The following is a 22,934-nucleotide window of genomic DNA, read 5'->3' as shown; positions in this document are numbered from 1 at the left end:
GCGGTTCCATGTTGTATTTATTCCGTTAAAACGTATCTCGTTTGGTACAAAGCTGTTCTTATGGTAGAATATTGAATATTGAGCTTTGCCTGCATGCGGAACTATTCAAAAGCAGCGCGGAAAGGGGACGCCGGAAACTGGAGACAGACAAACGTACAAACGCATGGAAGACAAACGTACAAACGCATGGTAGACACCACACTTTTCATGATAAAATAGATCATTTTAACGGGCTGTTATATTCGCTCTACTCTTAGTCTTATCCTTGTACTCACCATAAACTTCCACTCGAATTCCAGATTCCCACGATTGCTCTCTCGGTTCCTTTAGCTTGAAGTAATAAGTTCCAGTGTCGGATTTGATCAGGTTTGTGATTGTTAAAGAACAATTGTTATGCATTCTGGTTCTTTTAAATGTGAAACGATTTGTTGAACTCAGAGAGTCAATATAAACATCCTGTGTATAATATGATGTGCTTTTGATGAACCACTCTCCAGTTGGGAACACTGATCCGACCTGTTTTGGTTCGTACCGGAGTGTACATGGTAACACGACTGTTCCTCCAGTAAATCCGTAAACCTTCACCCCATATGTGACGTCATACACTGTGGAGAGAGAACATGGTACAGGGAGAAAAAAGGGTTAATACCAGGTACAGGTAATACCAGGTATTTATTGAATATATTTAAACGATGCCAGGCATGGTAAAACCATAACATTTAACACTGATTTTCACTCCACACTCTATAATGTGAGACATATTTATTCTTTCTCATCAGAATGAATGATGTTGCAGAAATTGTTTAACAAATCCATTGAAATTTGAAACTGAAACAGAGAAATAAAAACGTTAATTATTGTGAAGTGAAAATTCCTTTGGATCAAAAACATGGAATCTGTGCCAGACCCAGCACAAGATGTTCTGTGGTTTGGACTGTGTATGTTAATAAATAATACAACACATTGTACTATCAACTATATTGTGATTTGTATAATTACTACAACAATCACAGGTAAATCAGAGGTAAAGGAGATACTGGATTGTGGGACCAACATCGGCCGCAGGTGAACAGACCGAGCCGATGTGGAGATTTTGGACAATTATCGGACAATGTGGAATAACCCGATGTACATGTCTTGTCGGCTTGTTTAATCAGTGTTACCCGAGGACAGACTTATGTCGGAGAAGGTTTGATGAAAAGAGTGAATGTTGCTTACTGTGTGATCCATTCTGTGATTATAATGTCATACTTACAGGTAAGTGTGAACGTCGGACCGTCACGGTACCCAAAGTTGTACGTTGCTCTGCAGTTATAATCTCCGGCGTGTTCCCACTGCAGGGGGTTCAGTTCATGAGAGCAAGTATTTCTCTCTTTCGGACAATTTTCAATTCGCCTCCATTTATTGTCCTTGTACAATGAGATTGTGGAGGGAGGGTTGCTCTCCGTTTCACACAACATAGTGAGTGATTGTCCGAGTGCAAAAGAACCCTTTGTTGTCACTGTCGGTTTCTGTGGTTTATCTGTAAGGAGAAGACATAAGAATCCTCACTGGGTATACAGTCACGTGAAAAAGTAAGTACACCCCATGTAAAGTTTTGACTTTTTCAACATATTTCAACATACAGCTATTTGATCTTCATTTCAACAATATTGACAGATAAAGGTGATATAATATAACAACTATCATGAAACATTTACATTTTGTAGTCCATTGTATAATTTAAATAAACATAAATGCTAATTTCGCATGTGGAAAAAGTAAGTACACCCCTACATTTATCACTACTTCAAATACCTAAAATTGGAATCAGGTGCACCAGCTCAGGTGCAAATGATTAGAACATCGTAAGAGGATCTTCGAGGAACCAGTCTTATTTAAACCTCAGACATTTAGTTGGGTTTGCTCTTTGTTGTTGAAGTGTGTGGTGTCACCATGCCTCGATCAAAAGAGCTCTCTGAGGCCTTCAGAAAGAAGGTTATAGATGCCTACGAGTCTGGGAAGGGATTTAAAAAGATCTCCCAACAATTTGAAATCAATCATTCGACTGTCCGGAAGATCATCTACAAGTGGAGAAGATTCCAAACAACTGCCAAATTGTTCAGGCCAGGCCGCCCCAGCAAGTTCAGCCTGAGACCAGACCGCAAGATGCTGAAAGAAGTCTCTAAGAACCCCAGAATGTCATCACGGGACCTACAGGTAGCTCTTGCCACTGTTGATGTCAAAGTGCACGAGTCTACCATTAGAAAGAGGCTGCACAAATTTGATCTACATGGGAGGTGTGCCAGGAGGAAACCTTTGCTGTCCAGAAAGAACATCAGGGCAAGACTAAAGTTTGCCAATGAACACCTAGGCAAAGACCAGCACTTCTGGAACAATGTGGACAGATGAGTCAAAGGTAGAGCTATTTGGCCACAGTACCAGAAGACATGTTTGGCGAAAACCAAAGACAGCATTTGACCACAAGAACCTGATACCAACTGTAAAGCATGGTGGTGGAAATATTATGGTTTGGGGCAGCTTTGCTGCATCAGGGCCTGGGCAGCTCACCATCATAGAATCCACTATGAATTCTTAATTGTACCAGAGGGTGCTTGAGGATAATGTGAGGCCATCTGTCGGAAAGTTTAAGCTCAACCGAAGGTGGACCTTGCAACATGACAATGAACCTAAACATACCAGTAAATCCACCAAGGAATGGCTAAAAGAAAGAAATGGAGGGTTCTGGAATGGCCAAGTCAAAGCCCGGATCTAAATCCCATCGAGATGTTGTGGGGGGATTTGAAACGAGCTGTGCATGCAAGAAGCACCTCAAACATCGCACAGCTGAAAGAATTCTGCATGGAGGAGTGGGCAAAAATTTCTCCCAGTCGATGTCAGAGACTGGTCGACAGTTATAAGAAACGCCTACTTGAGGTTGTTTCTGCCAAAGGGAGCAATACCACCTATTCGAGCCAAGGGTGTACTTACTTTTTCCACAGAAGGAAATGGCATCTCTGTTAATTTTTTGTTGAATAAATTATTGCAAAGTCAATTTTCATTGTTTTTTGTTCAATTAGATCACCTTTATCCATAGATACTGTTTAAATGAAGATCTAATATTGATATGTCCACATATGTTAAAAAGATTTTAAAAAACATTTAATGGGGTGTACTAACTTTTTTCACATGTGAAATTTGCATTTATGTTTATTTAAATTATACAATGGACCACAAAATGTAAATGTTTCATGATATTTGTTATATTATATCACCTTTATCTATATTATAATAGGCTACGGTGATTCTGTCTGTCTGTCTGTCTGTCTGTCTGTCCGGGGGTGTGGCTTACTCTGTTTGCAGAGTAGCTCCACCCATTCTTGGAGAGGCTTCATGTGAACAAATATCCACCATTTTATTAGCTCGAATAGCTTTGAGGCCTGTTTAGTTAGGCACGTGCTGTCTTTCTCTCTCACACAGGTTTATTTCAACTCTAATTCGATATATCATTTAATTTTTAACAGTCGCTAGAGAGGCTTGCTTCGATCTCTCCATGGCATCAAAGTTTGAGTGTTTTCCCGTTCGTGTCTTTGTCAAATTTCCGCTGGGTATTTTGTTGTGTATGTGTTATTGTGTGTTTCTATTTGGTTTTGGTTTTGTAGTTGTTGCAAATTTGTGTGTAATTAGTCGTTTTTTTGTTCGCGCCTCGTGCGCGACCTGGTCTCTCCAGGCTCCCTCCCCTCCCCCCCCCCCCCCCGTCAGTGTTTTATGAATATGGGTTCTTTCCTTCATAGTATTTGCTTGTTTCTTTGATTTTCTTTTCTCCCCCCGACCTCTCACGAACATCTTACCCTTTGTCCAGCGTTTTGAAAACAGAACAAACAAATAAACAAACAAAAAAAATTCTATATTAATTCTTTCTCTCCTCCTGGACACGTGCTTGTTCGCTCTCCTCCTCGTCTCGACTTGTGCCCCGCCCCCTATATCTCGTTTTTCTTCCACCTCTGCTCCTGCTTTCTCAAATCCACGTTCTCACTTAGAGACTTTTCCCAGATTGTTTTTCATGGTTTTGTTTAAATATTATTTAAATATGTTTAAACCGCAGCCGTGATGCTGACGCCGCCCCCCCCCCCCGCGCCCCCCCCTCCAGAATTTCCATGTTTTAAACGTTTCCCAGTGTGTACCCTGGATTAGAATAGGCACACTGTATCCCTGCGTGTCGTAAGAGACGACTAAGAAGGTTGGCGTCAGGAAGGGCATCCGGCCATAAAAAGATTGCCTCAAAAAGAGAACCATGACAATTACCACTACATATGGGCAGGGTACAGCCCGAAGTGGAGATTGGTTTCTGAGGTTTGGGACATGGAATGTAGGGACAATGACAGGGAGATCAGGAGAAGTGGTGGAAGTATTGGTCAGAAGAAGAGTGGACATATGTTGTGTGCAAGAGACGAGATGGAAGGGAAGTGGTGTGAGAATGGTGAAGGGTAGGCAGGGACAGAAATACAAGTTTATGTGGCAAGGGTGCCTGGAGGGCGTGAATGGTGTTGGTGTCCTGTTTTCTGAGGAGTTTGTAGACAGTGTGGTGAGTGTGACTAGAGTGAGTCATAGGTTGATGATGGTGAAAATGATGATTGGAAAGCTCTTGGTGAACATCATCTCGGGATATGCTCCGCAGGTTGGTCGAAGCGATGAAGAGAAGGACAAGTTCTGGTGTGCGATAGAGAAGCTGATGGAAAACGTGAAAGATGAGGAAGTTGTTGTGGTAGGAGGAGACCTAAATGGACATGTGGGAAGGAGTATGGATGGTTTTGACGGAGTTCATGGGGGTTACGGATATGGTGTGAGAAATGGAGAAGGTGAAAGGATTTTGGAGTTTGCTGATGGAGCTGATTTGTTGATTTGTAACACTCAGTTCCAGAAAGAGGATAATGAGCTTGTTACATACACGTCAGGTCGGTCGACGACAACCGTTGACTACCTGATGGTGCGTAGGCGAGATAGGGGGCACCTCCGGGACAAAAAGGTGAGCCCGGGGGAGGAGGCTGTTTCACAGCACCACTTGGTTGTCTGCGACATAAGGGTGAAAGGTGCGAGGAGAGCTCGGCGGGTGAAGTACCAACCGAGAATGAAGGTGTGGAGGTTGAAAGAGGTGACAGTAAGGAAGGCATTAAAAGAGAGGCTGAGTAGGGTCGAGGATGATGTGGTTGAGCTTGAAAGTGGTTGGATGTCAATGAAAGCTAGTCTGTTGGGAGCCTTTGGTGAGGTATGTGGATGGTCAAAAGGACCACCGAGGCACTCGGAAACATGGTGGTGGGATGATGAAGTTGGAAAGAGGATTGACGAGAAGAGGAAGAGGTTCAAGGAGTGGCAGAAGGCGGAGGGTACGGGAGCAGAAACAGCAGAGCATGAAAGTTATAAGGCAGCCAGGAAGGCTGCAAAGAAAGAGGTAGCAAAGGCACAGGAGGCATGTAGGAAAATGTTCGGAGAACGCTTGGATTCGGAAGAGGGTCAGAAAGCAGTATTCAGGATTGCAAAGCAGATAGCGAAAGAGAGGTGTGATATGATGGGGGTGAGTTGCTTGAAGGATGAAGTGGGACAAATCGTTGTCGACCCAGATGTAATTAAAGGAAGATGGAAAAGATATATGGAAATGCTGTTGAATACAGAGAATGAATGGGATGGCAACATAGAGAGTAACCCAGTTTTAGGACCGGCAGAGAAGATAATTGAAAATGAAGTTGAGGAAGCGATAAAAGCAATGAAGGGTAGAAAAGCGGGAGGGCCGACAGGAGTTGTGGGAGATATGTTGAAGGCAGCAGGAAGTTGGGGTGTGAAGAGAATGACAGAGATCTGTAATCTGGTGGTGAAAGAAGGCCGCATTCCAGTGGATTGGGAACTGAGTACCTTCGTCCCTCTATACAAGGGGAAAGGTGACCATCTGGAGTGTGGCTCGTACCGAGCGATAAATTTATTGGAGCATGGAATGAAGGTATTGGAAAGGGTGTTGGAGAGGAGGATAAGGAAGAAAGTGAAGATCGAAGAAATGCAGTTTGGATTTATGCCAGGAAGAGGAACGCCAGACGTGCTTTTCATTGTGAGGCAGTTGCAGGAGAAGTACATGGAGAAGAGGAAGAAGTTGTTTCTTGGGTTTGTTGATCTGGAGAAAGCATTCGATAGGGTTCCACGCAAAGTATTGACATGGGCATTGAGGAAGTTAGGAGTGGAGGAATGGTTGATCAGAGTAGTGATGGCAATGTAGAAAAGAGTGCGCACAGCTGTAAGGACGAAGGACGGGAACAGTGGTGAGTTTGAGGTGAAGGTGGGAGTGCATCAGGGGTCGGCACTAAGTCCACTACTATTTGTAGCTGTGATGGAGGTGCTGGCTCAGAACGTAAAGGAGGGTTTACCGTGGGAGTTGTTGTATGCAGATTATCTGGTGTTGATTGCGGAAAGTATGGATGGACTGAAGGAAAAGATGAACAAGTGGAAGGAATGTATGGAGACAAAAGGTCTGAAGGTGAATATCGGAAAGACGAAGGTGATGGCAAGTGGTAAAGCATGTGGTGAGGTGGAAAGAACTGGGAAGTGGCCCTGTGCTGTGTGTAGGAAGGGTGTCGGAGTGAACACCATTCAATGTACAATGTTTTTTTTGTTTTTTTTGTATATCAAGATCGAGGCTCGTGATAGAGCTAACATTAATCACACAAAAAGACAAACCGACACACAAAACACAAAAAACAAGGGCAGCGGCAGACAAGATGGGGAGAGAGGGGGAAGGACACAAACACAACATTTGAGAGCAGGGACATCGGGAGGACTTGGGGGGAGGTGGGAGAGGAATAAAACATATGAACACTGCAAGGACTCTGGGGTGAATTACCGGGGGTAGAAAAGATCAAGGTTTTCGATGGGGGAAGTTAAGAGATGGTGGTGAACAGCTGTTTTAAAGACCTGGAGGGAGGAGTGGGATTGAAGGGAGTGGGGGAGTTTGTTCCAGAGGCGGGAGAAAAGGGGAATGAAAGAGTGAAGGTGAGCAGAGAGCCTAGACTTTGGCAGTTTAACCATAAGTTACCGAGAACCGAGAAAGAGGGGATAAGAGTGGTTCTTTGTTATCCTGGCATAACTTTCATTAAATCATTATTTGTTACATTTTAAATCCCTTGTCTTGTCCATTTGTTTGTGGTTCGGAAAACCGGCGTCGCATCTGGCCGTACAGGTAAGCTCTCGCTGCCCTCCAATACCCCCCCCCCCCCGCCCCCCGTGTGTCACTACCGCCATAGTTGAGTGTACGGGTCGGAGTTAAAACTCGGTTGGCCATCCGTCATCCAGGGGTGTTAATCCCGGTGAACACGACAATACTTTTTTTAAATAGAAGGCCTTGGCTCGTGGAAGACCTGGGACAACATGGCAGAGGGAACAGCAGGAGAAATTGGAAATGCCAACATCAGGGCGGAGGGAGAAAGAAGACAAACGGACAAACAAGGGATGTAGATAACGATGATGGTGAGGGGAGAACGCAAGGTGTGGACAAGGTGCATACACAGGTAAATTTTTGGGAGGGATAAGAGTGGTTCAACAGGTGTAGAAAATATCATGGCTTTGGATAGGGTATGATGACTGGATGAGGGTGAGCAGTTGTCTTGAAGATCTAGAGGGAAGAACGAGATCGAAGAGATTGAGTGTTGAAGAGAGTCTCATGTAACTCATCAACAGGCCGGGTTGGAAATGCCAAACTCCTCAACTCCTAACAAATTAGGTCAATTCCATCAATAATTAAGTTTAAGCTTATTTTGACCTCTTTGAGGTTTATTATGAAACGTTATTTTTAGGTCACCATTGCTAAATATAGGTTTATATTTTAAATAACCATCTTGTACTGGAACGTTTGTTAAAAGATTTTCAGTGTGGGCTACTGTTATTAACAACACCGACATGGTTTGTTCAACTTTGTGATGATCCTCATAATCTGTCAGAGCGCGTCGGGTCCGCAGGAGCAGCTTCCTGAGCAAGGGTTACACTGGGTGGTTTGCCATTGCCTTCCCAGCAGTAGTTCGAGCGGGAATTTGTAATCTGTTCATGGTGCCAGCGACAGCACGCCGACTCTTTCTGGAGGACGCTGTGGTCTGTGGGATCTTTATCGTCCACCAACTAATGTCAGCAGATGTACGGGACGCTCAGTTTCACATCAATCGGATAGAAGACACACACATTGATTAATTCCTCCACTCTGTGAAACAACGGGATGAGAGTTTATAGCTCGGTCGGGATTCGAACCCAGGCTGGACAGCTTGGAGGCGAGTGTGCACACTTTGATGCCATCCTGTCAGCCCAGTTTGTATCTTAACGCACTGTTAATACACAAACTGCGGTTCCATGCTGTATGTATTCCGTTAAAACGTATCTCGTTTGGTACAAAGCTGTTCTTATGGTAGAATATTGAATATTGAGCTTTGCCTGCATGCGGAGATATTCAAAAGCAGCGCGGAAAGGGGACGCCGGAAACTGGAGACAGACAAACGTACAAACGCATGGAAGACAAACGTACAAATGCATGGTAGACACCACACTTTTCATGATAATATAGATCATTTTAACAGGCTGTTATATTCGCTCTACTCTTAGTCTTATCCTTGTACTCACCATAAACTTCCACTCGAATTCCAGATTCCCACGATTGCTCTCTCGGTTCCTTTAGCTTGAAGTAATAAGTTCCAGTGTCGGATTTGATCAGGTTTGTGATTGTTAAAGAACAATTGTTATTCATTCTGGTTCTTTTAAATGTGAAACGATTTGTTGAACTCAGAGAGTCAATGGAAACATCCTGTGTATAATATGATGTACTTTTGATGAACCACTCTCCAGTTGGGAACACTGATCCGACCTGTTTTGGTTTGTACCGGAGTGTACATGGTAACACGACTGTTTCTCCAGTAAATCCGTAAACCTTCACCCCATATGTGACGTCATACACTGTGGAGAGAGAACATGGTACAGGGAGAAAAAGGGTTAATACCAGGTACAGGTAATACCAGGTATTTATTGAATACATTTAAACGATGCCAGGCATGGTAAAACCACAACATTTAACACTGATTTTCACTCCACACTCTATAATGTGAGACATATTTATTCTTTCTCATCAGAATGAATGATGCTGTTGAAATTGTTTAACAAATCCATTGAAATTTTAAACAATAAAACAGAGAAATAAAAACGTTAATTATTGTGAAGTGAAAATTTCTTTGGATCAAAAACATGGAATCTGTGCCAGACCTGACACAAGGTGTTCTGTGGTTTGGACTGTGTATGTTAATAAATACGACAACACATTGTACTATCAACTATATTGTGATTTGTATAATTACGACAACAATCACAGGTAAATCAGAGGTAAAGAAGACACTGGATTGTGGCACCAACACCGGCCGCAGGTGAACAGACAGAGCCGATGTGGGGATTTTGGACAATTATCGGACAATGTGGAATAACCCGATGTACACGTCTTGTCGGCTTGTTTAATCAGTGTTACCTGAGGACAGATTTATGTCGTAGAGGGTTTGATGAAAAGAGTGAATGTTGGTTACTGTGTGATCCATTCTGTGATCACAACGTCATACTTACAGGTAAGTGTGAACTTCGGACTGTAGTGGTACCCATCGGTGTTTGTGGCATCGCAGTAATAATCTCCGGCGTGTTCCCACTGCAGGGGATTCAGTTCATGAGAACAAGTATTTCTCTCTTTCAAACAATTTTCAGTTCGGCTCCATTCACAGTCCTTGTACAATGAGATTGTGGAGGGAGGGTTGCTCTCCGTTTCACACAACATCGTGAGTGATTGTCCGAGTGTAAAAGAACCCTTTGTTGTCACCATCGTATTCTGTGGTCTATCTGTGAAGAGAAGACATAAGAATCCTCACCGGGTATAAAGATAAAAGGTAACAATCCTCACTGGGTATAAATATAAAAGGTAAGAATCCTCACTGGGTATAAATATAAAGGGTAACAATCCTCACTCGGTATAAATAGAAAAGGTAACAATCCTCACTGGGTATAAAGATAAAAGGTAACAATCCTCACTGGGTATCTATCTATAATTCCATTAATCTCTGTGTGTATGTGTGTTTGTATGTGTGTATGTGTGTATGCGTGTATGTTTGTCTGTGACCGCTGTTTCTCGACAACCACGGGTCCGATATACTTTAAACTTGCCAGGTATATTGCTGGGGACCCGAGGATGTGCCTTTTCAAGGTTTCATATTAATCGGACAAGTACTTACCGAGCTATGGCGATTTCTTTACCAAACACTGCAAGCCGTTCGCTTTGGACCAAACCATTGCATGTAAATAGAGGGGGGGGGGGGGTTCTGTGGTCGTTGTGAATGGACCAAACCATTCATGTAAATAGAGGGGGGGGGGGTTCTGTGGTCGTTACTGCCACGTGGTTTCAAAGTTTTTTTTTGTTGTTGTTGTTTGCACGCATGTTTTTTTGCACCCACGTACGGGCACGCCCTAGGATGTTTACACACACACACCCCTACACAAATGTTTTTTTTTTTTTTTTTTTGGCAAGGAACGGGCACCCACGTACGGGCACGTCCTAGCTTATATATAGTACGGGCATGCCCTAGTAAATATAAAAGGTAACAATCCTCACTGGGTATAAAGATAAAATGTAACAATCCTCACTGGGTATAAAGATAAAAGGTAACAATCCTCACTGGGTATAAATATAAAAGGTAACAATCCTCACTGGGTATAAATATAAAAGGTAAGAATCCTCACTGGGTATAAATATAAAGGGTAACAATCCTCACTGGGTATAAATATAAAAGGTAACAATCCTCACTGGGTATAAATATAAAAGGTAACAATCCTCACTGGGTATAAATATAAAAGGTAAGAATCCTCACTGGGTATAAATATAAAGGGTAACAATCCTCACTCGGTATCTATCTATAATTCCAGCAATCTGTGTGTGTGTGTGTGTGTGTGTGTGTGTGTGTGTGTGTGTGTGTGTGTCTGTGTGTCTGTGTGTGTGTTTGTTTGTCTGTGACCGCTGTTTCTCGACAACCACGGGTCCGATATACTTTAAACTTGCCAGGTATATTGCTGGGGACCCGAGGACGTGCCTTTTCAAGGTTTTAAATTAATCGCAGAAGTAGTTACCGAGCTATGTCCAAAAAACGATTCAACCAATCACAGAGCAGCGAGCTATCACGTGTGCCGAACGTGGCGAACAGACTCTGCCTCGGACAGCACATTTGAGAGCGTATTCATTTATTTCCCGTTGGAAAACTATGTTGCCGTTAAACTATGTTTTAAAACTAATTAAAACTAATTTGCGATTCATCGTAACTGCGATTTGCGACCTTCCGGACAGTGAAGACTGCACTTCCGGCAGCCAATCACAGAACGCGTTATTGCGTAGGCGTGGCCGATGTGAGAGCGAGCCGAGCCCAGCGCGTGCGCCATTACGGTTCGTAATTCGATTTCTTCCGGAGAAAATAATAATTTCTCGATTTCTTATGCGCATTATTTCTCCCAATTCAGTCAGAGCGAAGGGCGGAAGCGAAGAGCGTTGTTTTTTTTGTTTACGGGCGTACGGGCGGGGTAGAGCGTACGGGTAGCGTTTTTTTTTTTTTTTGGCAAGGAACGGGCACCCACGTACGGGCATGCCCTAGTAAATAGAAAAGCTAACAATCCTCACTGGGTATAAAGATAAAATGGAGCAATCCTCACTCGGTATAAATATAAAAGGTAAGAATCCTCACTGGGTATAAATACAAAAGGTAACAATCCTCACTCAGTATAAATATAAAAGGTAACAATCCTCACTGGGTATAAATATAAAAGGTAACAATCCTCACTCGGTATCTATCTATAATTCCAGTAATCTCTGTGTGTCTGTGTGTGTGTGTGTGTGTGTGTGTGTGTGTGTGTGTGTGTGTGTTTGTCTGTGACCGCTGTTTCTCGACAACCACCGGTCCGATATACTTGAAACTTGCCAGGTATATTGCTGGGGACCCGAGGATGTGCCTTTTCAAGGTTTGAAATGAATCGGAGAAGTAGTTACCGAGCTATGGCGATTTAGCCGTTCGCCGTTCGCTTTGGCTTTGCGAATGGACCAAACCATTTCATGTAAATAGAGGGGGGGGGGGGGGTTCTACCGTACTCGCAAGCCGTTCGCTTTGGCTTTGCGAATGGACCAAACCATTTCATGTAAATAGAGGGGGGGGGTTCTGTGGTCGTTACTGCCACGTGGTTTCAAAGTTTTTTTTTGTTGTTGTTGTTTGCACGCATGTTTTTTTGCACCCACGTACGGGCACGCCCTAGTAAATATAAAAGGTAACAATCCTCACTGGGTATAAATATAAAAGGTAAGAATCCTCACTGGGTATAAATATAAAAGGTAAGAATCCTCACCAGGTATAAAGATAAAAGGTGACAATCCTCACTCGGTATAAATATAAAAGGTAACAATCCTCATTGTGTATAAATATAAAAGGTAAGAATCCTCACTGGGTATAAATATAAAAGGTAAGAATCCTCACTGGGTATAAATATAAAAGGTAAGAATCCTCACTGGGTATAAACATAAAAGGTAACAATCCTCACTGGGTATAAATATAAAAGGTAAGAATCCTCACTCGGTATAAATATAAAAGGTAAGAATCCTCACTGGGTATAAACATAAAAGGTAAGAATCCTCACTGGGTATAAATATAAAAGGTAAGAATCCTCACTGGGTATAAACATAAAAGGTAAGAATCCTCACTCGGTATAAATATAAAAGGTAAGCATCCTCACTGGGTATAAATATAAAAGGTAAGAATCCCCACTCGGTATAAACATAAAAGGTAAAAATCCTCACGGGGTATAAACATAAAAGTGAACAATCCTCACGGTATCTATCTATAATTACAGTAATCTCTGTGTGTATGTGTGTGTGTCTGTGTGTGTGTGTGTGTGTGTGTTTTTGTCTGTGACCGCTGTTTCTCGACAACCACGGGTCCGATATACTTGAAACTTGCCAGGTATATTGCTGGGGACCCGAGGATGTGCCTTTTCAAGGTTTGAAATTAATCGGACAAGTGGTTCCCAAGGTATGGTCACCGTACTCGCAAGCCGTTCGCTTTGGCTTTGCGAATGGACCAAACCATTTCATGTAAATAGAGGGGGGGGGGGGGGGTTCTACCGTACTCGCAAGCCGTTCGCTTTGGCTTTGCGAATGGACCAAACCATTTCATGTAAATAGAGGGGGTGGTTCTGTGGTCGTTACTGCCACGTGGTTTCAAAGTTTTTTTTTGTTGTTGTTGTTGTTTGCACGCATGTTTTTTTGCACCCACGTACGGGCACGCCCTAGTAAATATAAATGGCAAGAGTCCTCACCGGGTATAAAGATAAAAGGGAACAATCCTCACTGGGTATAAATATAAAAGGTAAGAATCCTCACTGTGTATAAACATAAAAGGTAAGAATCCTCACTGTGTATAAATATAAAAGGTAATCCTCACTTGGTATAAATAGAAAAGGTAAGAATCCTCACTGTGTGTAAAAATAAAAGGTAAGAATCCTCACTGGGTATAAATAGAAGAGGTAATAATCCTCACTGTGTATAAATATAAAAGGTAAGAATCCTCACTGGGTATAAATAGAAAAGGTAAGAATCCTCACTGTGTATAAATATAAAAGGTAAGAATCCTCACTGGGTATAAATAGAAAAGGTAAGAATCCTCACTGCGTATAAATATAAAAGGTAATAATCCTCACTGGGTATAAATAGAAAAGGTAAGAATCCTCACTCGGTATAAATATAAAAGTTAACAATCATCACTGTATATCTATCTATAATTCCACTAATCTCTGTGTGTATGTTTGTATGTATGTATGTTTGTATGTATGTTTGTCTGTGACCGCTGTTTCTCGACAACTACCGGTCCGATATACTTGAAACTTGCCAGGTATATTGCTGGGGACCCGAGGATGTGCCTTTTCAAGGTTTTAAATTAATCGCAGAAGTAGTTACCGAGCTATGTCCAAAAAACGATTCAACCAATCAGAGAGCAGCGAGCTATCACATGTGCCGAACGTGGCGAACAGACTCTGCCTCGGATGGCACATTTGAGAGCGTATTCATTTATTTCCCGTCGGCAAACTATGTTTGCGCTATGTTGGCGTTAAACTATGTTTTAAAACTAATTAAAACTAATTTGCGATTCTTTTGCTTTGCGATGCGATTTGCGATTGCGTTAAACTCGCTCGGGCGTTAAACTATGTTTTAAAACTAATTAAAACTAATTTGCGATTCATTCGCTTTCCTGCGCATTTGTGCACGCGATGGCGATTTCTTTACCAAACTCCGCAAGCCGTTAGCTTTGGACCAAACCATTTCATGTAAATAGAGGGGGGGGATTGTCACCGTACTCGCAAGCCGTTCGCTTTGGACCAAACCATTTCATGTAAATAGAGGGGGGGGATTGTCACCGTACTCGCAAGCCGTTCGCTTTGGACCAAACCATTTCATGTAAATAGAGGGGGGGGGGGATTGTCACCGTACTCGCAAGCCGTTCGCTTTGGCTTTGCGAATGGACCAAACCATTTCATGTAAATAGAGGGGGGGGGGGGATATACTTTTAGATATATATATAGTACGGGCATGCCCTAGTAAATATAAAAGTTAACAATCCTCACTGTGTATAAATATAAAAGGTAATAATCCTCAATGTGTATAAATATAAAAGGTAAGAATCCTCACTGGGTATAAATATAAAAGGTAAGAATCCTCACTGGGTATAAATATAAAAGGTAAGAATCCTCACTGGGTATAAACATAAAAGGTAACAATCCTCACTGGGTATAAATATAAAAGGTAAGAATCCTCACTCGGTATAAATATAAAAGGTAAGAATCCTCACTGGGTATAAACATAAAAGGTAAGAATCCTCACTGGGTATAAATATAAAAGGTAAGAATCCTCACTGGGTATAAACATAAAAGGTAAGAATCCTCACTCGGTATAAATATAAAAGGTAAGCATCCTCACTGTGTGTAAAAATAAAAGGTAAGAATCCTCACTGGGTATAAATAGAAAAGGTAATAATCCTCACTGTGTATAAATATAGAAGCTAAGAATCCTCACTAGGTGTAAATAGAAAAGGTAAGAATCCTCACTGTGTATAAATATAAAAGGTAAGAATCCTCACTGGGTATAAATAGAAAAGGTAAGAATCCTCACTGCGTATAAATATAAAAGGTAATAATCCTCACTGGGTATAAATAGAAAAGGTAAGAATCCTCACTCGGTATAAATATAAAAGTTAACAATCATCACTCTGTATAAATATAAAAGTTAACAATCATCACTCAGTATAAATATAAAAGGTAATAATCCTCACCGGGTATACAGATAAAAAGAGAGAATCCTCACTGTATAAATATTGTTACGGATCTCGGACGTCGGCTTTCCCCTTATCAAGGGGGAGGTTAATCCCCCACCGGCATCCGATCACCTTGGCTATCCATGGCACGATTCAAAATTTAGTTGTTAATAAAATTTCGGCCGCTCGTAATTTTGACCAAATTTGTCCAATGGATAAAAAATTTGGTTCGGGTTCCAAATCCCACTCCCCGACACCAGTTGTTACGGATCTCGGACGTCGGCTCTCCCCTTATCAAGGGGGGGTTAATCCCCTTGTCCTTTTATCTGACCGACGCGAGTCTTGGAAGTTATAACGTCCTTCCCAGCGCGGCGTTAGTTAGGGTTTGTTAGGCCTAGGGGTTTGCTACTGCCTAATTACAAACGCCGACCAGAAACGAGGGAATAACTCCCGCTCGAATCACTGATATGGATGGAAAATGCCGAGCGGATAGCAATCCGTGATCCGAGCTGTTAACAAATGACTAGACCTGATTATAGCGGTTGCGATTGTGCCACGCTTACCCAATTGGAGAAAAGACTGATGCGATCGGATGGAGAGGAAACCAAGAAAATAGGAAGAACAAAGCAATTTATTACAAATGTACAAGAAGGAGAAGAGGAAACGAAAGAAGGGAATGTACAAGGAGGAGGAAGAAGCAGTTACACAGGGCAGCCTTAAACAGTCTTATCTTATTCCCTGGACAAACGGGCCCGTCTCAGACACTCACACGGGGATTGTAGATGGTAGGGTGGAACAGGTTGATGGTCACCAGCATGTCCAGGCTCCAATCCGGCTCCGGTCCAGGCTCCAGTTCAGCGGACGAAACCTGGCAGGCAGCTCTTCAGTGTAACACGAACGGACAATTATATCACGGGGGAAGGCTTGTGTCCTGGTGGCGTACGTAATAGTTGCACACTCGCGCCAAACGCCCCCTCTCCAAGGTCCTGCTTTGAGCTCCCAATGCCAACGAGGCCTCTCTGATCAAACGCATGTACCCACGAGTTCGTTGTAATGTGCGCTCTCCCAATACGTCCTGTCAACACCAATCTTTCAACGAGTCCTCTCAAGGCAAGCTCTTCTCATCAGTCCTTTTGCCAAGCGCATGTACCCACAAGTCCTCTTTAATGAGCGCCGCTGCATAAGTCCTCTGGTAAGTCCTTTCAACCACGATCAAGCGCATTAGTCCTCTGGTAAGTCCTTTCAACCACGATCAAGCGCATTAGTCCTCTGGTAAATCCTGTGAAAGGGCTTTGCGTTCGCACTTTTATAAGTGAACCAGCGATCGCTCCGCCAGCCCAAAAGCCACGCCTATCAGGCGATCTTACTTCAGCCCTGGTTGGCTGGTCATCGCTTACCGGCCCCGCCCTGATGGTGGGTTGACGTGGCCACACCTCCATTCTTGTGCTCCGCCCCCTTTTTCTGGGCCTCACCTCGTGGCTTATGGCGGCGGGCAGCGAAGGCTGATGCTGCTGGCCGAGGAGCGGACCAAATTAGGAGGGCCGTGGGGTACAGACAGGAGGGTGTGCTTAATGGCGTCGTTTGCAGAGGGAGGCTGTCAAAATGGATGGAATGGGGCCTACTCCTTATTTGATTGACACAACGCAGATTCAACTATTGGAAACATGGCCTTATCTATACACATACTAATGAAATAACTGAAGTCCTATGGTGACCTACGTGTTGCTTGTGGCCTATCTATGGGGTGCTACCTTTAACCTTTAATGATGTGATATTTACCAGAAGTGTGGGTTCTCAAAACCGCAACACTGCACCCCTCATTTTGTCAGGCTCCCCCGAGCCAATACATCAGGACTTTCTTTTACATCTACATGTGACACTTAGGTGTAGTTTCCCCTCTACTTTTAACCTACTACCCTGAGTGCGACAGTTTTAACACTAGATATGTCCCCCCTGCTGCGTTGCGTCCTACCTAACTGACTCACGCCCACAATTAACCGAATTACAGAATGGTTTTCAAACTACACATAGAGCCGGTGGGGAGCATTATTTACAAGACCACTACTAATTATTTACAACTACAACCCAGGACCTGTCTTTTGTGGGAAAAAGCAGAATTTTTGAGAAGAGGAAATGCCATTGCAATGCACTGCACCGATACACCATACATCCATATGCACAATAAATGCACCATAATTAAAAACATGCATGAAAAGCACCAAAAATGCACAAAAACAAACATTTTAAAATAACAAGTGAATCCTCTTGGATTGCGCTGAGGTTCGGGCATGGAATTTCTAGGAGGAAGTATAATTTGTATGCAATGAAAGTACATGTAATATGGGATCGAGTAAGATTTGACATATCCACGTTTGTTATTGGGCCGAATCTCGCGCTTCACCAGTGCGCGTGCGCGAATTTACGTCACGTCGGCAGCGAGAAGGGGTTCCCCAACACGAACCAATCAGGAACTGCCACGTCACACTTATATGATCTCAGAATTCCTGTGACAGGAATTCGCGTTACACTGGCTGGAAGTCATTCGCTAGAGGCGCTTCCTCAGCGCTAATAAATGATGTTTTCTTGCGCTTCTCTGCTGGGCCGATGTATCTTGGCTGTCTTCTTGCTTGATGTTCTTTAATTCATTAATAAAAAGGGCACACACCGCGTCCGCTTTTTTTATTTATGGCCAGCAGGGCCAACTTAGGTGGTCCGACTGCTGGGCATTGATGCCACTTAAAAACAGTGGTCCGCAAGCCAGATACTGCTGGCAGCAATGGTCGGTCCCAGCAGAGGTGCCAGGCCACAGAACGTGTGGTCCATAGGTGCCAGGCCACAGAACGTGTGGTCCGTAGGGTGTACCGGTGCAGGCAGGCATGCAGGCAGCAAGGGTGCAGGCAGCAAAAGTGCGGCCGCACAATTCAAGGCACCTGCACACTCCTCTCACACAAAAGACCATGGTCCATGAGTGGGGAAGGAAGACAAAGCAGAGGTTAGCGGGGTCAAGGGCTCAGTAGTGATCTCCCGTGATGTAGTCCTGGAATCTCCCGCGATGAAGCTACCTCCGAGGGCCTTTCACTTACTCACTGCAGGCAGGATGGTGGTCTTTCTGTCTTCTACCGACTCCTCTCCGACCTTGCTCCTCCAGCTCTCTCTGGGCTCTGTCCCCCAAATATTCCTAAAGGTCGCACAAGATCTGCCTGCAACCCTCTTATGGTTAAACTGCCAAAATCAAGACTCTCTGCTCACCTTCACTCTTGCATTCCTCTTTTCTCCCGCCTCTGGAACAAACTCCCCCACTCCCTTCAATCCCACTCCTCCCTCCAGGTCTTTAAAACAGCTTTTCACCACCATCTCTTGTCTTCCCCCATCCAAAACCTTGATCTGTTCTACCCCCACTAATTTCACCCCAAATCCTCTTTTTTGAAATACCATCTTCTTTCCTGGAAGTCCTTGGTGTCCTTGTGCTAAATACTTCTCCCACCCCCCCCCCCTTCCCACGCCGCCTCCCCCCAAGCCCTCTCCCTCCCACACATTCCCGATGTCCCTCACAAATGTTGTGTTTATGTGCTTCCCCTTCTCTCCCCATTTTGTCTGCCACTCCCCTTTTTATACACTTTGTTTGTTTGTCTGTTTGATTTGTTTGTGTGATAAATGTTAGCTCTTTCACGAGCCTCGATTATGTGTCCCCCCCCAAAAAGAAAAGAAAAAAAAGGGCGCAAAGGTACACATCATACAAGGTAATGCGACATGAAGGGCGCAGGAGAACGAGCTGAGAAAGCTCGTCCCTACTCGTACGTCACCCCCCATGTCACCTACACTACCCTTGCCCTTCCCCGTATTTACACAATTTACAAATCCGTCTCTACTGTCTCGTCCCCCATATCTCCCCTAAACTAAATTCGTCCCCAATCCCTCCCAAGAAGGAAGGGATGGAATAAACACAATGTCAAATCATGCCAAGATGCGTCTTTCATTCCAAATATTTGCCAAAACCTGTTGTGGAGTCCTATCACCTCGGTGAGTGGATGCGGATGGTGCGAAGAGATTTTCTCCAAACTATCCTTCTAATTGACATTAACTCTCTTTACTCTACCCGGGGTCTTGCCCTGCCAATCCATTGGCTATCTTTACTCTATGCCGTTCTAAAAACCAATTCTCATTGACCATCCCTGTGGTGCCTCCCAATTTGGGGTCTCACTCCCCCCCATTTTTCAATCTGTGCCCTCGCACAATTTCGGGGCTGGGTCATGTGGCTCTCCCGGCAGGTCTACTTACCTGCGCACCTCCACCACTGAACGTCGCCACCCGAGCTTGCCTGCTCCTCGCGACTACCTAACTTGGGAAGGCCCTCCCTGGTACTTACCCCCTCTATGCCCCCTCTGGCATTGGGCTACCCGGGTCCTCTCTTTAGGATCCTCGGGCCCCGCTGAACACGACTGAACTGAACACTAACTGGCTCCCAGAGCCTACCTGCGGCCTCACCTGGCCGACAGACTACCAGTGGTGGAGTGCTCAATAACCACATGTACTAACAGGCTCACTGTTACGGGTCCCTCCCCGACCTCCTGGTCTCGGTATACCTCCGAACCCCGGGAGGGGCCACAGCAGAAAAATATCTATTATTCCGTGTCGAAATCAATAAGGAAACCACACCAATGGTTATAAACAAACCAATAATATATTAAAAATCACACAGGAATAACATCCCCAATAACGATAGTAAATCCAGACAATCAAAATCTTAAGATGGTACCATCTTATCTAGTACTTATCTCAAACTCACGGCACTCCCCAATGTCTCTATAACTCTCCAAGGCAAAGTTGATTCGCTCCAGCGATCGTGGGAACAATGTCCGATCAAGATCAATCGAGGCGTACGTGGTCGAAACGACACAGAAGTCACGTGGTCCAACACCCAGCAAACTCGCAGTAGAATGGAAAATCCCCAAAGACGCGCGCCGACATACCCGTTCGCCGTTCATTCAGCGAACCGCCGTGTAACCTTCAAACGCCGCTTTCGCACACACGTATCCACGGAAGACGGCCGGAGGATGAGAAAAGTTGCCGCGTACCAAAACCTTCTTCGTTGGACGCAGCGTGCGAGGCAGAATGGCGGACGGCTCTCACTCGAGCCGGAGCCTCTTGGCAAGGATTCTCTGGAACCTCAATGCCGATACCTGACTATGCAGGTTCCTCAATATTCCGGCGATAACACCTATCGCACGATATTCCTTTCAAGGACTCAAAGTTCACTCGCGATGTACGCTCGACCACGCTAGGTACGGAGCTTCGCCACACGTCTTCCCCGACCTTTGCCTCACGACCTCTTCTTCTTCGCTTGACCTTTCCGGTGCACGCTCCGATTTCCTGTTTCATTTTTACCATGAGTGCTTTTAACCTTTTAATCACAATAACCATTTCCTTTAAACAACAATAATCGCCGTTTCCTTCCTACCCCGATAAGAATAATAATACCTAACCAGAAATGTTTCACGTGGATGAAAACCACCACCACGGAAGGGCCGAATCCGTAACACTCACACGCCCAGCCATTCCACTTTACTCATGCACCCAACCAAAAACACTACTTTCCACTACCCGCACCACAGATGTCAATATCCAGCCAATTTAGCTACTCCCTCTACCTAACTTTAAACTACCCTCCCCGGGTATTCGTGAAGGGGTCCATCCTTCCCCCATCCACTACTTCGCACCATGCATTCCACTCCACTCATCCCACAATACTCACTCCACACCATTTATTCCACACACCTGTTTCCATACACTCCAAATCTCCACTTGCATCCTATGCAAGTCATTCACTCAACACCATTACACTCATCCACAATACCCTCACAATACATCACTTCTCCAAACCATTGCCTCATTCGGCTCAGATTTTCCCACGCTCCAAATCCTCATTTCAACATGCTCACCAGCAAGACTCTCATTCAATTCCTCATTTAATAAACCACACCACAAACACACTGCATCATTTAACTAACTACTGCCCCTCTAAAACTCGTGCTTTCCCTGTCATCCCTTTATATTACTGCACATCCCTCGTCATAAACATCCACCTAATCTCTCTATGTCCCCTCTACTTGTCCAAATGTCACTACTTACATCTCAGTCTCCTAAAGTCATTTCTAGGTCCCTAACGATTATCCTAACCTGCCCTCGGCGAGCTTACACTGCCAAACCCCATAAACCTATAGCTCATGTGCCCCAAAGAGTAATGTGAATGGTAAAACTACCATTCACCACTACTGCTAGCTGTCCATTCACTACGAGCCTCTCGTGCGGTAATACATTCTTACTGCTCGCCTTCGCAAAGCCCAGCAATGCGTGCGGATGGTCAGTCTCCTGTAGGTTGGGTCCGTCCGGCATTTTCGATTCTGGGGAGTAGGCATACTCAGGCCGAGGTTCCAAGGTCCATCCCGGCACGGAGTCCTTCGGTCTCCGGCCCGATGACCCAACGTCCCCCGGTCGGAACACCGCCCCCGCTAGGGGGCGAAGGTCCGACCTGGGCTTTCTCCCCTGGAATCGTGCCGCTCGCCCCTACGACGTGGCACTGACCATACAGGGCGGAGCTCGGCACGTATCGTACACGGCGCTCCTTGCGAGAGCGCCGCGGCAACGATCCCCGCCGGCCCCCGCAGCACACAAAGAACACCACGCCCCGAGAGCTCGCGTTGGCTGTACATCGGCCTAAGCGCTGCCCCAGTCAGCGTCGATGCTAGAGTTGCATTCTCACATTCACACCTCGCGACCCTTTTCTCACTCGCACATCCCATACACTCCGTCAATTCCGCCACCGCACTCTCTCTCCGTGCATACTCTCTCGTTCCACACTCAGGTGCACACCACTCATGCGCACTCATTCCTTCCACACACTCCATTACGCACTCCCCTCACGCACCTTCTTGCGCACTCTCCTGCGGTATATACTCCGTACCAATCACGGGTGTGCACTCTTTTGCTGCACACCCACTCAGCGCACACCTACCCACGGGTGTTCAATCTCTTGTCGCAGACCCAATCACGCGCTCCCGTGTGCATCCCCGCACACGCTCCTCAACCAACTCAGGTGTGCATCCTCGCACACTCTCTCCATCCATCTCATCCTCTGTGTCACACTCACTCTCACTCCCATATGCTGTTTCACACTCGCGCCTCGGCGCACACTTTTTTCTCACTCGCGCGCCATTTCCTTTCATACAGCGCACCACGGACCTTCCACAAGCGCCCGGGTGACGTCTGGATCCCAAGCGCGCGAAAAATATTTTCGCGCCAAATCTTTTCGCGCCAAACCTTTTCGCGCCATATACAATCCTGCTTACCTTCGGGATCCTTTTCTCCACACGCAGCTGCAAATCATTATTTTGGTTACTAAGCACGGCATCATGATGTGAACACAGACTTTGTACAATTTCCATCTCCTCCTCCTTTATTTCCCTCTTAGTCTCCATTCGTCTCTTTTTAATTTCACTCACCCCTTCTTCTACTTCCTCTAACTTTTGTTTCACCTCTTCTATCTCCCGGTGCACCCCCACAATTTCTTCTTCTAAG

The 22,934-nt window shown here is 44.7% G+C and overlaps 1 protein-coding gene across 1 annotated transcript; it reads right to left on the bottom strand.

Annotated features, from left to right (window-relative positions):
- Window positions 1–225: 225 nt before the first annotated feature.
- Window positions 226–20,747, bottom strand: LOC144893392 (B-cell receptor CD22-like). The gene is made up of 6 exons (XM_078783983.1): window positions 20,634–20,747; window positions 20,435–20,543; window positions 9,604–9,870; window positions 8,623–8,952; window positions 1,256–1,522; window positions 226–605 (listed from the first exon to the last, which is right to left on the bottom strand). Exons 1-6 carry the CDS (start codon window positions 20,745–20,747, stop codon window positions 226–228), a joined length of 1,467 nt encoding a protein of 488 aa, XP_078640109.1.
- Window positions 20,748–22,934: the final 2,187 nt, after the last annotated feature.

The sequence above is a fragment of the Myxine glutinosa genome, chromosome 8, assembly GCF_964187855.1.
Source record: "Myxine glutinosa chromosome 8, kmMyxGlut1.1, whole genome shotgun sequence".
Classification (NCBI taxonomy): domain Eukaryota; kingdom Metazoa; phylum Chordata; class Myxini; order Myxiniformes; family Myxinidae; genus Myxine; species Myxine glutinosa.
Note: the sequence above shows the minus strand (reverse complement) of the source record. Positions and strands in the feature narration are given on the sequence as shown.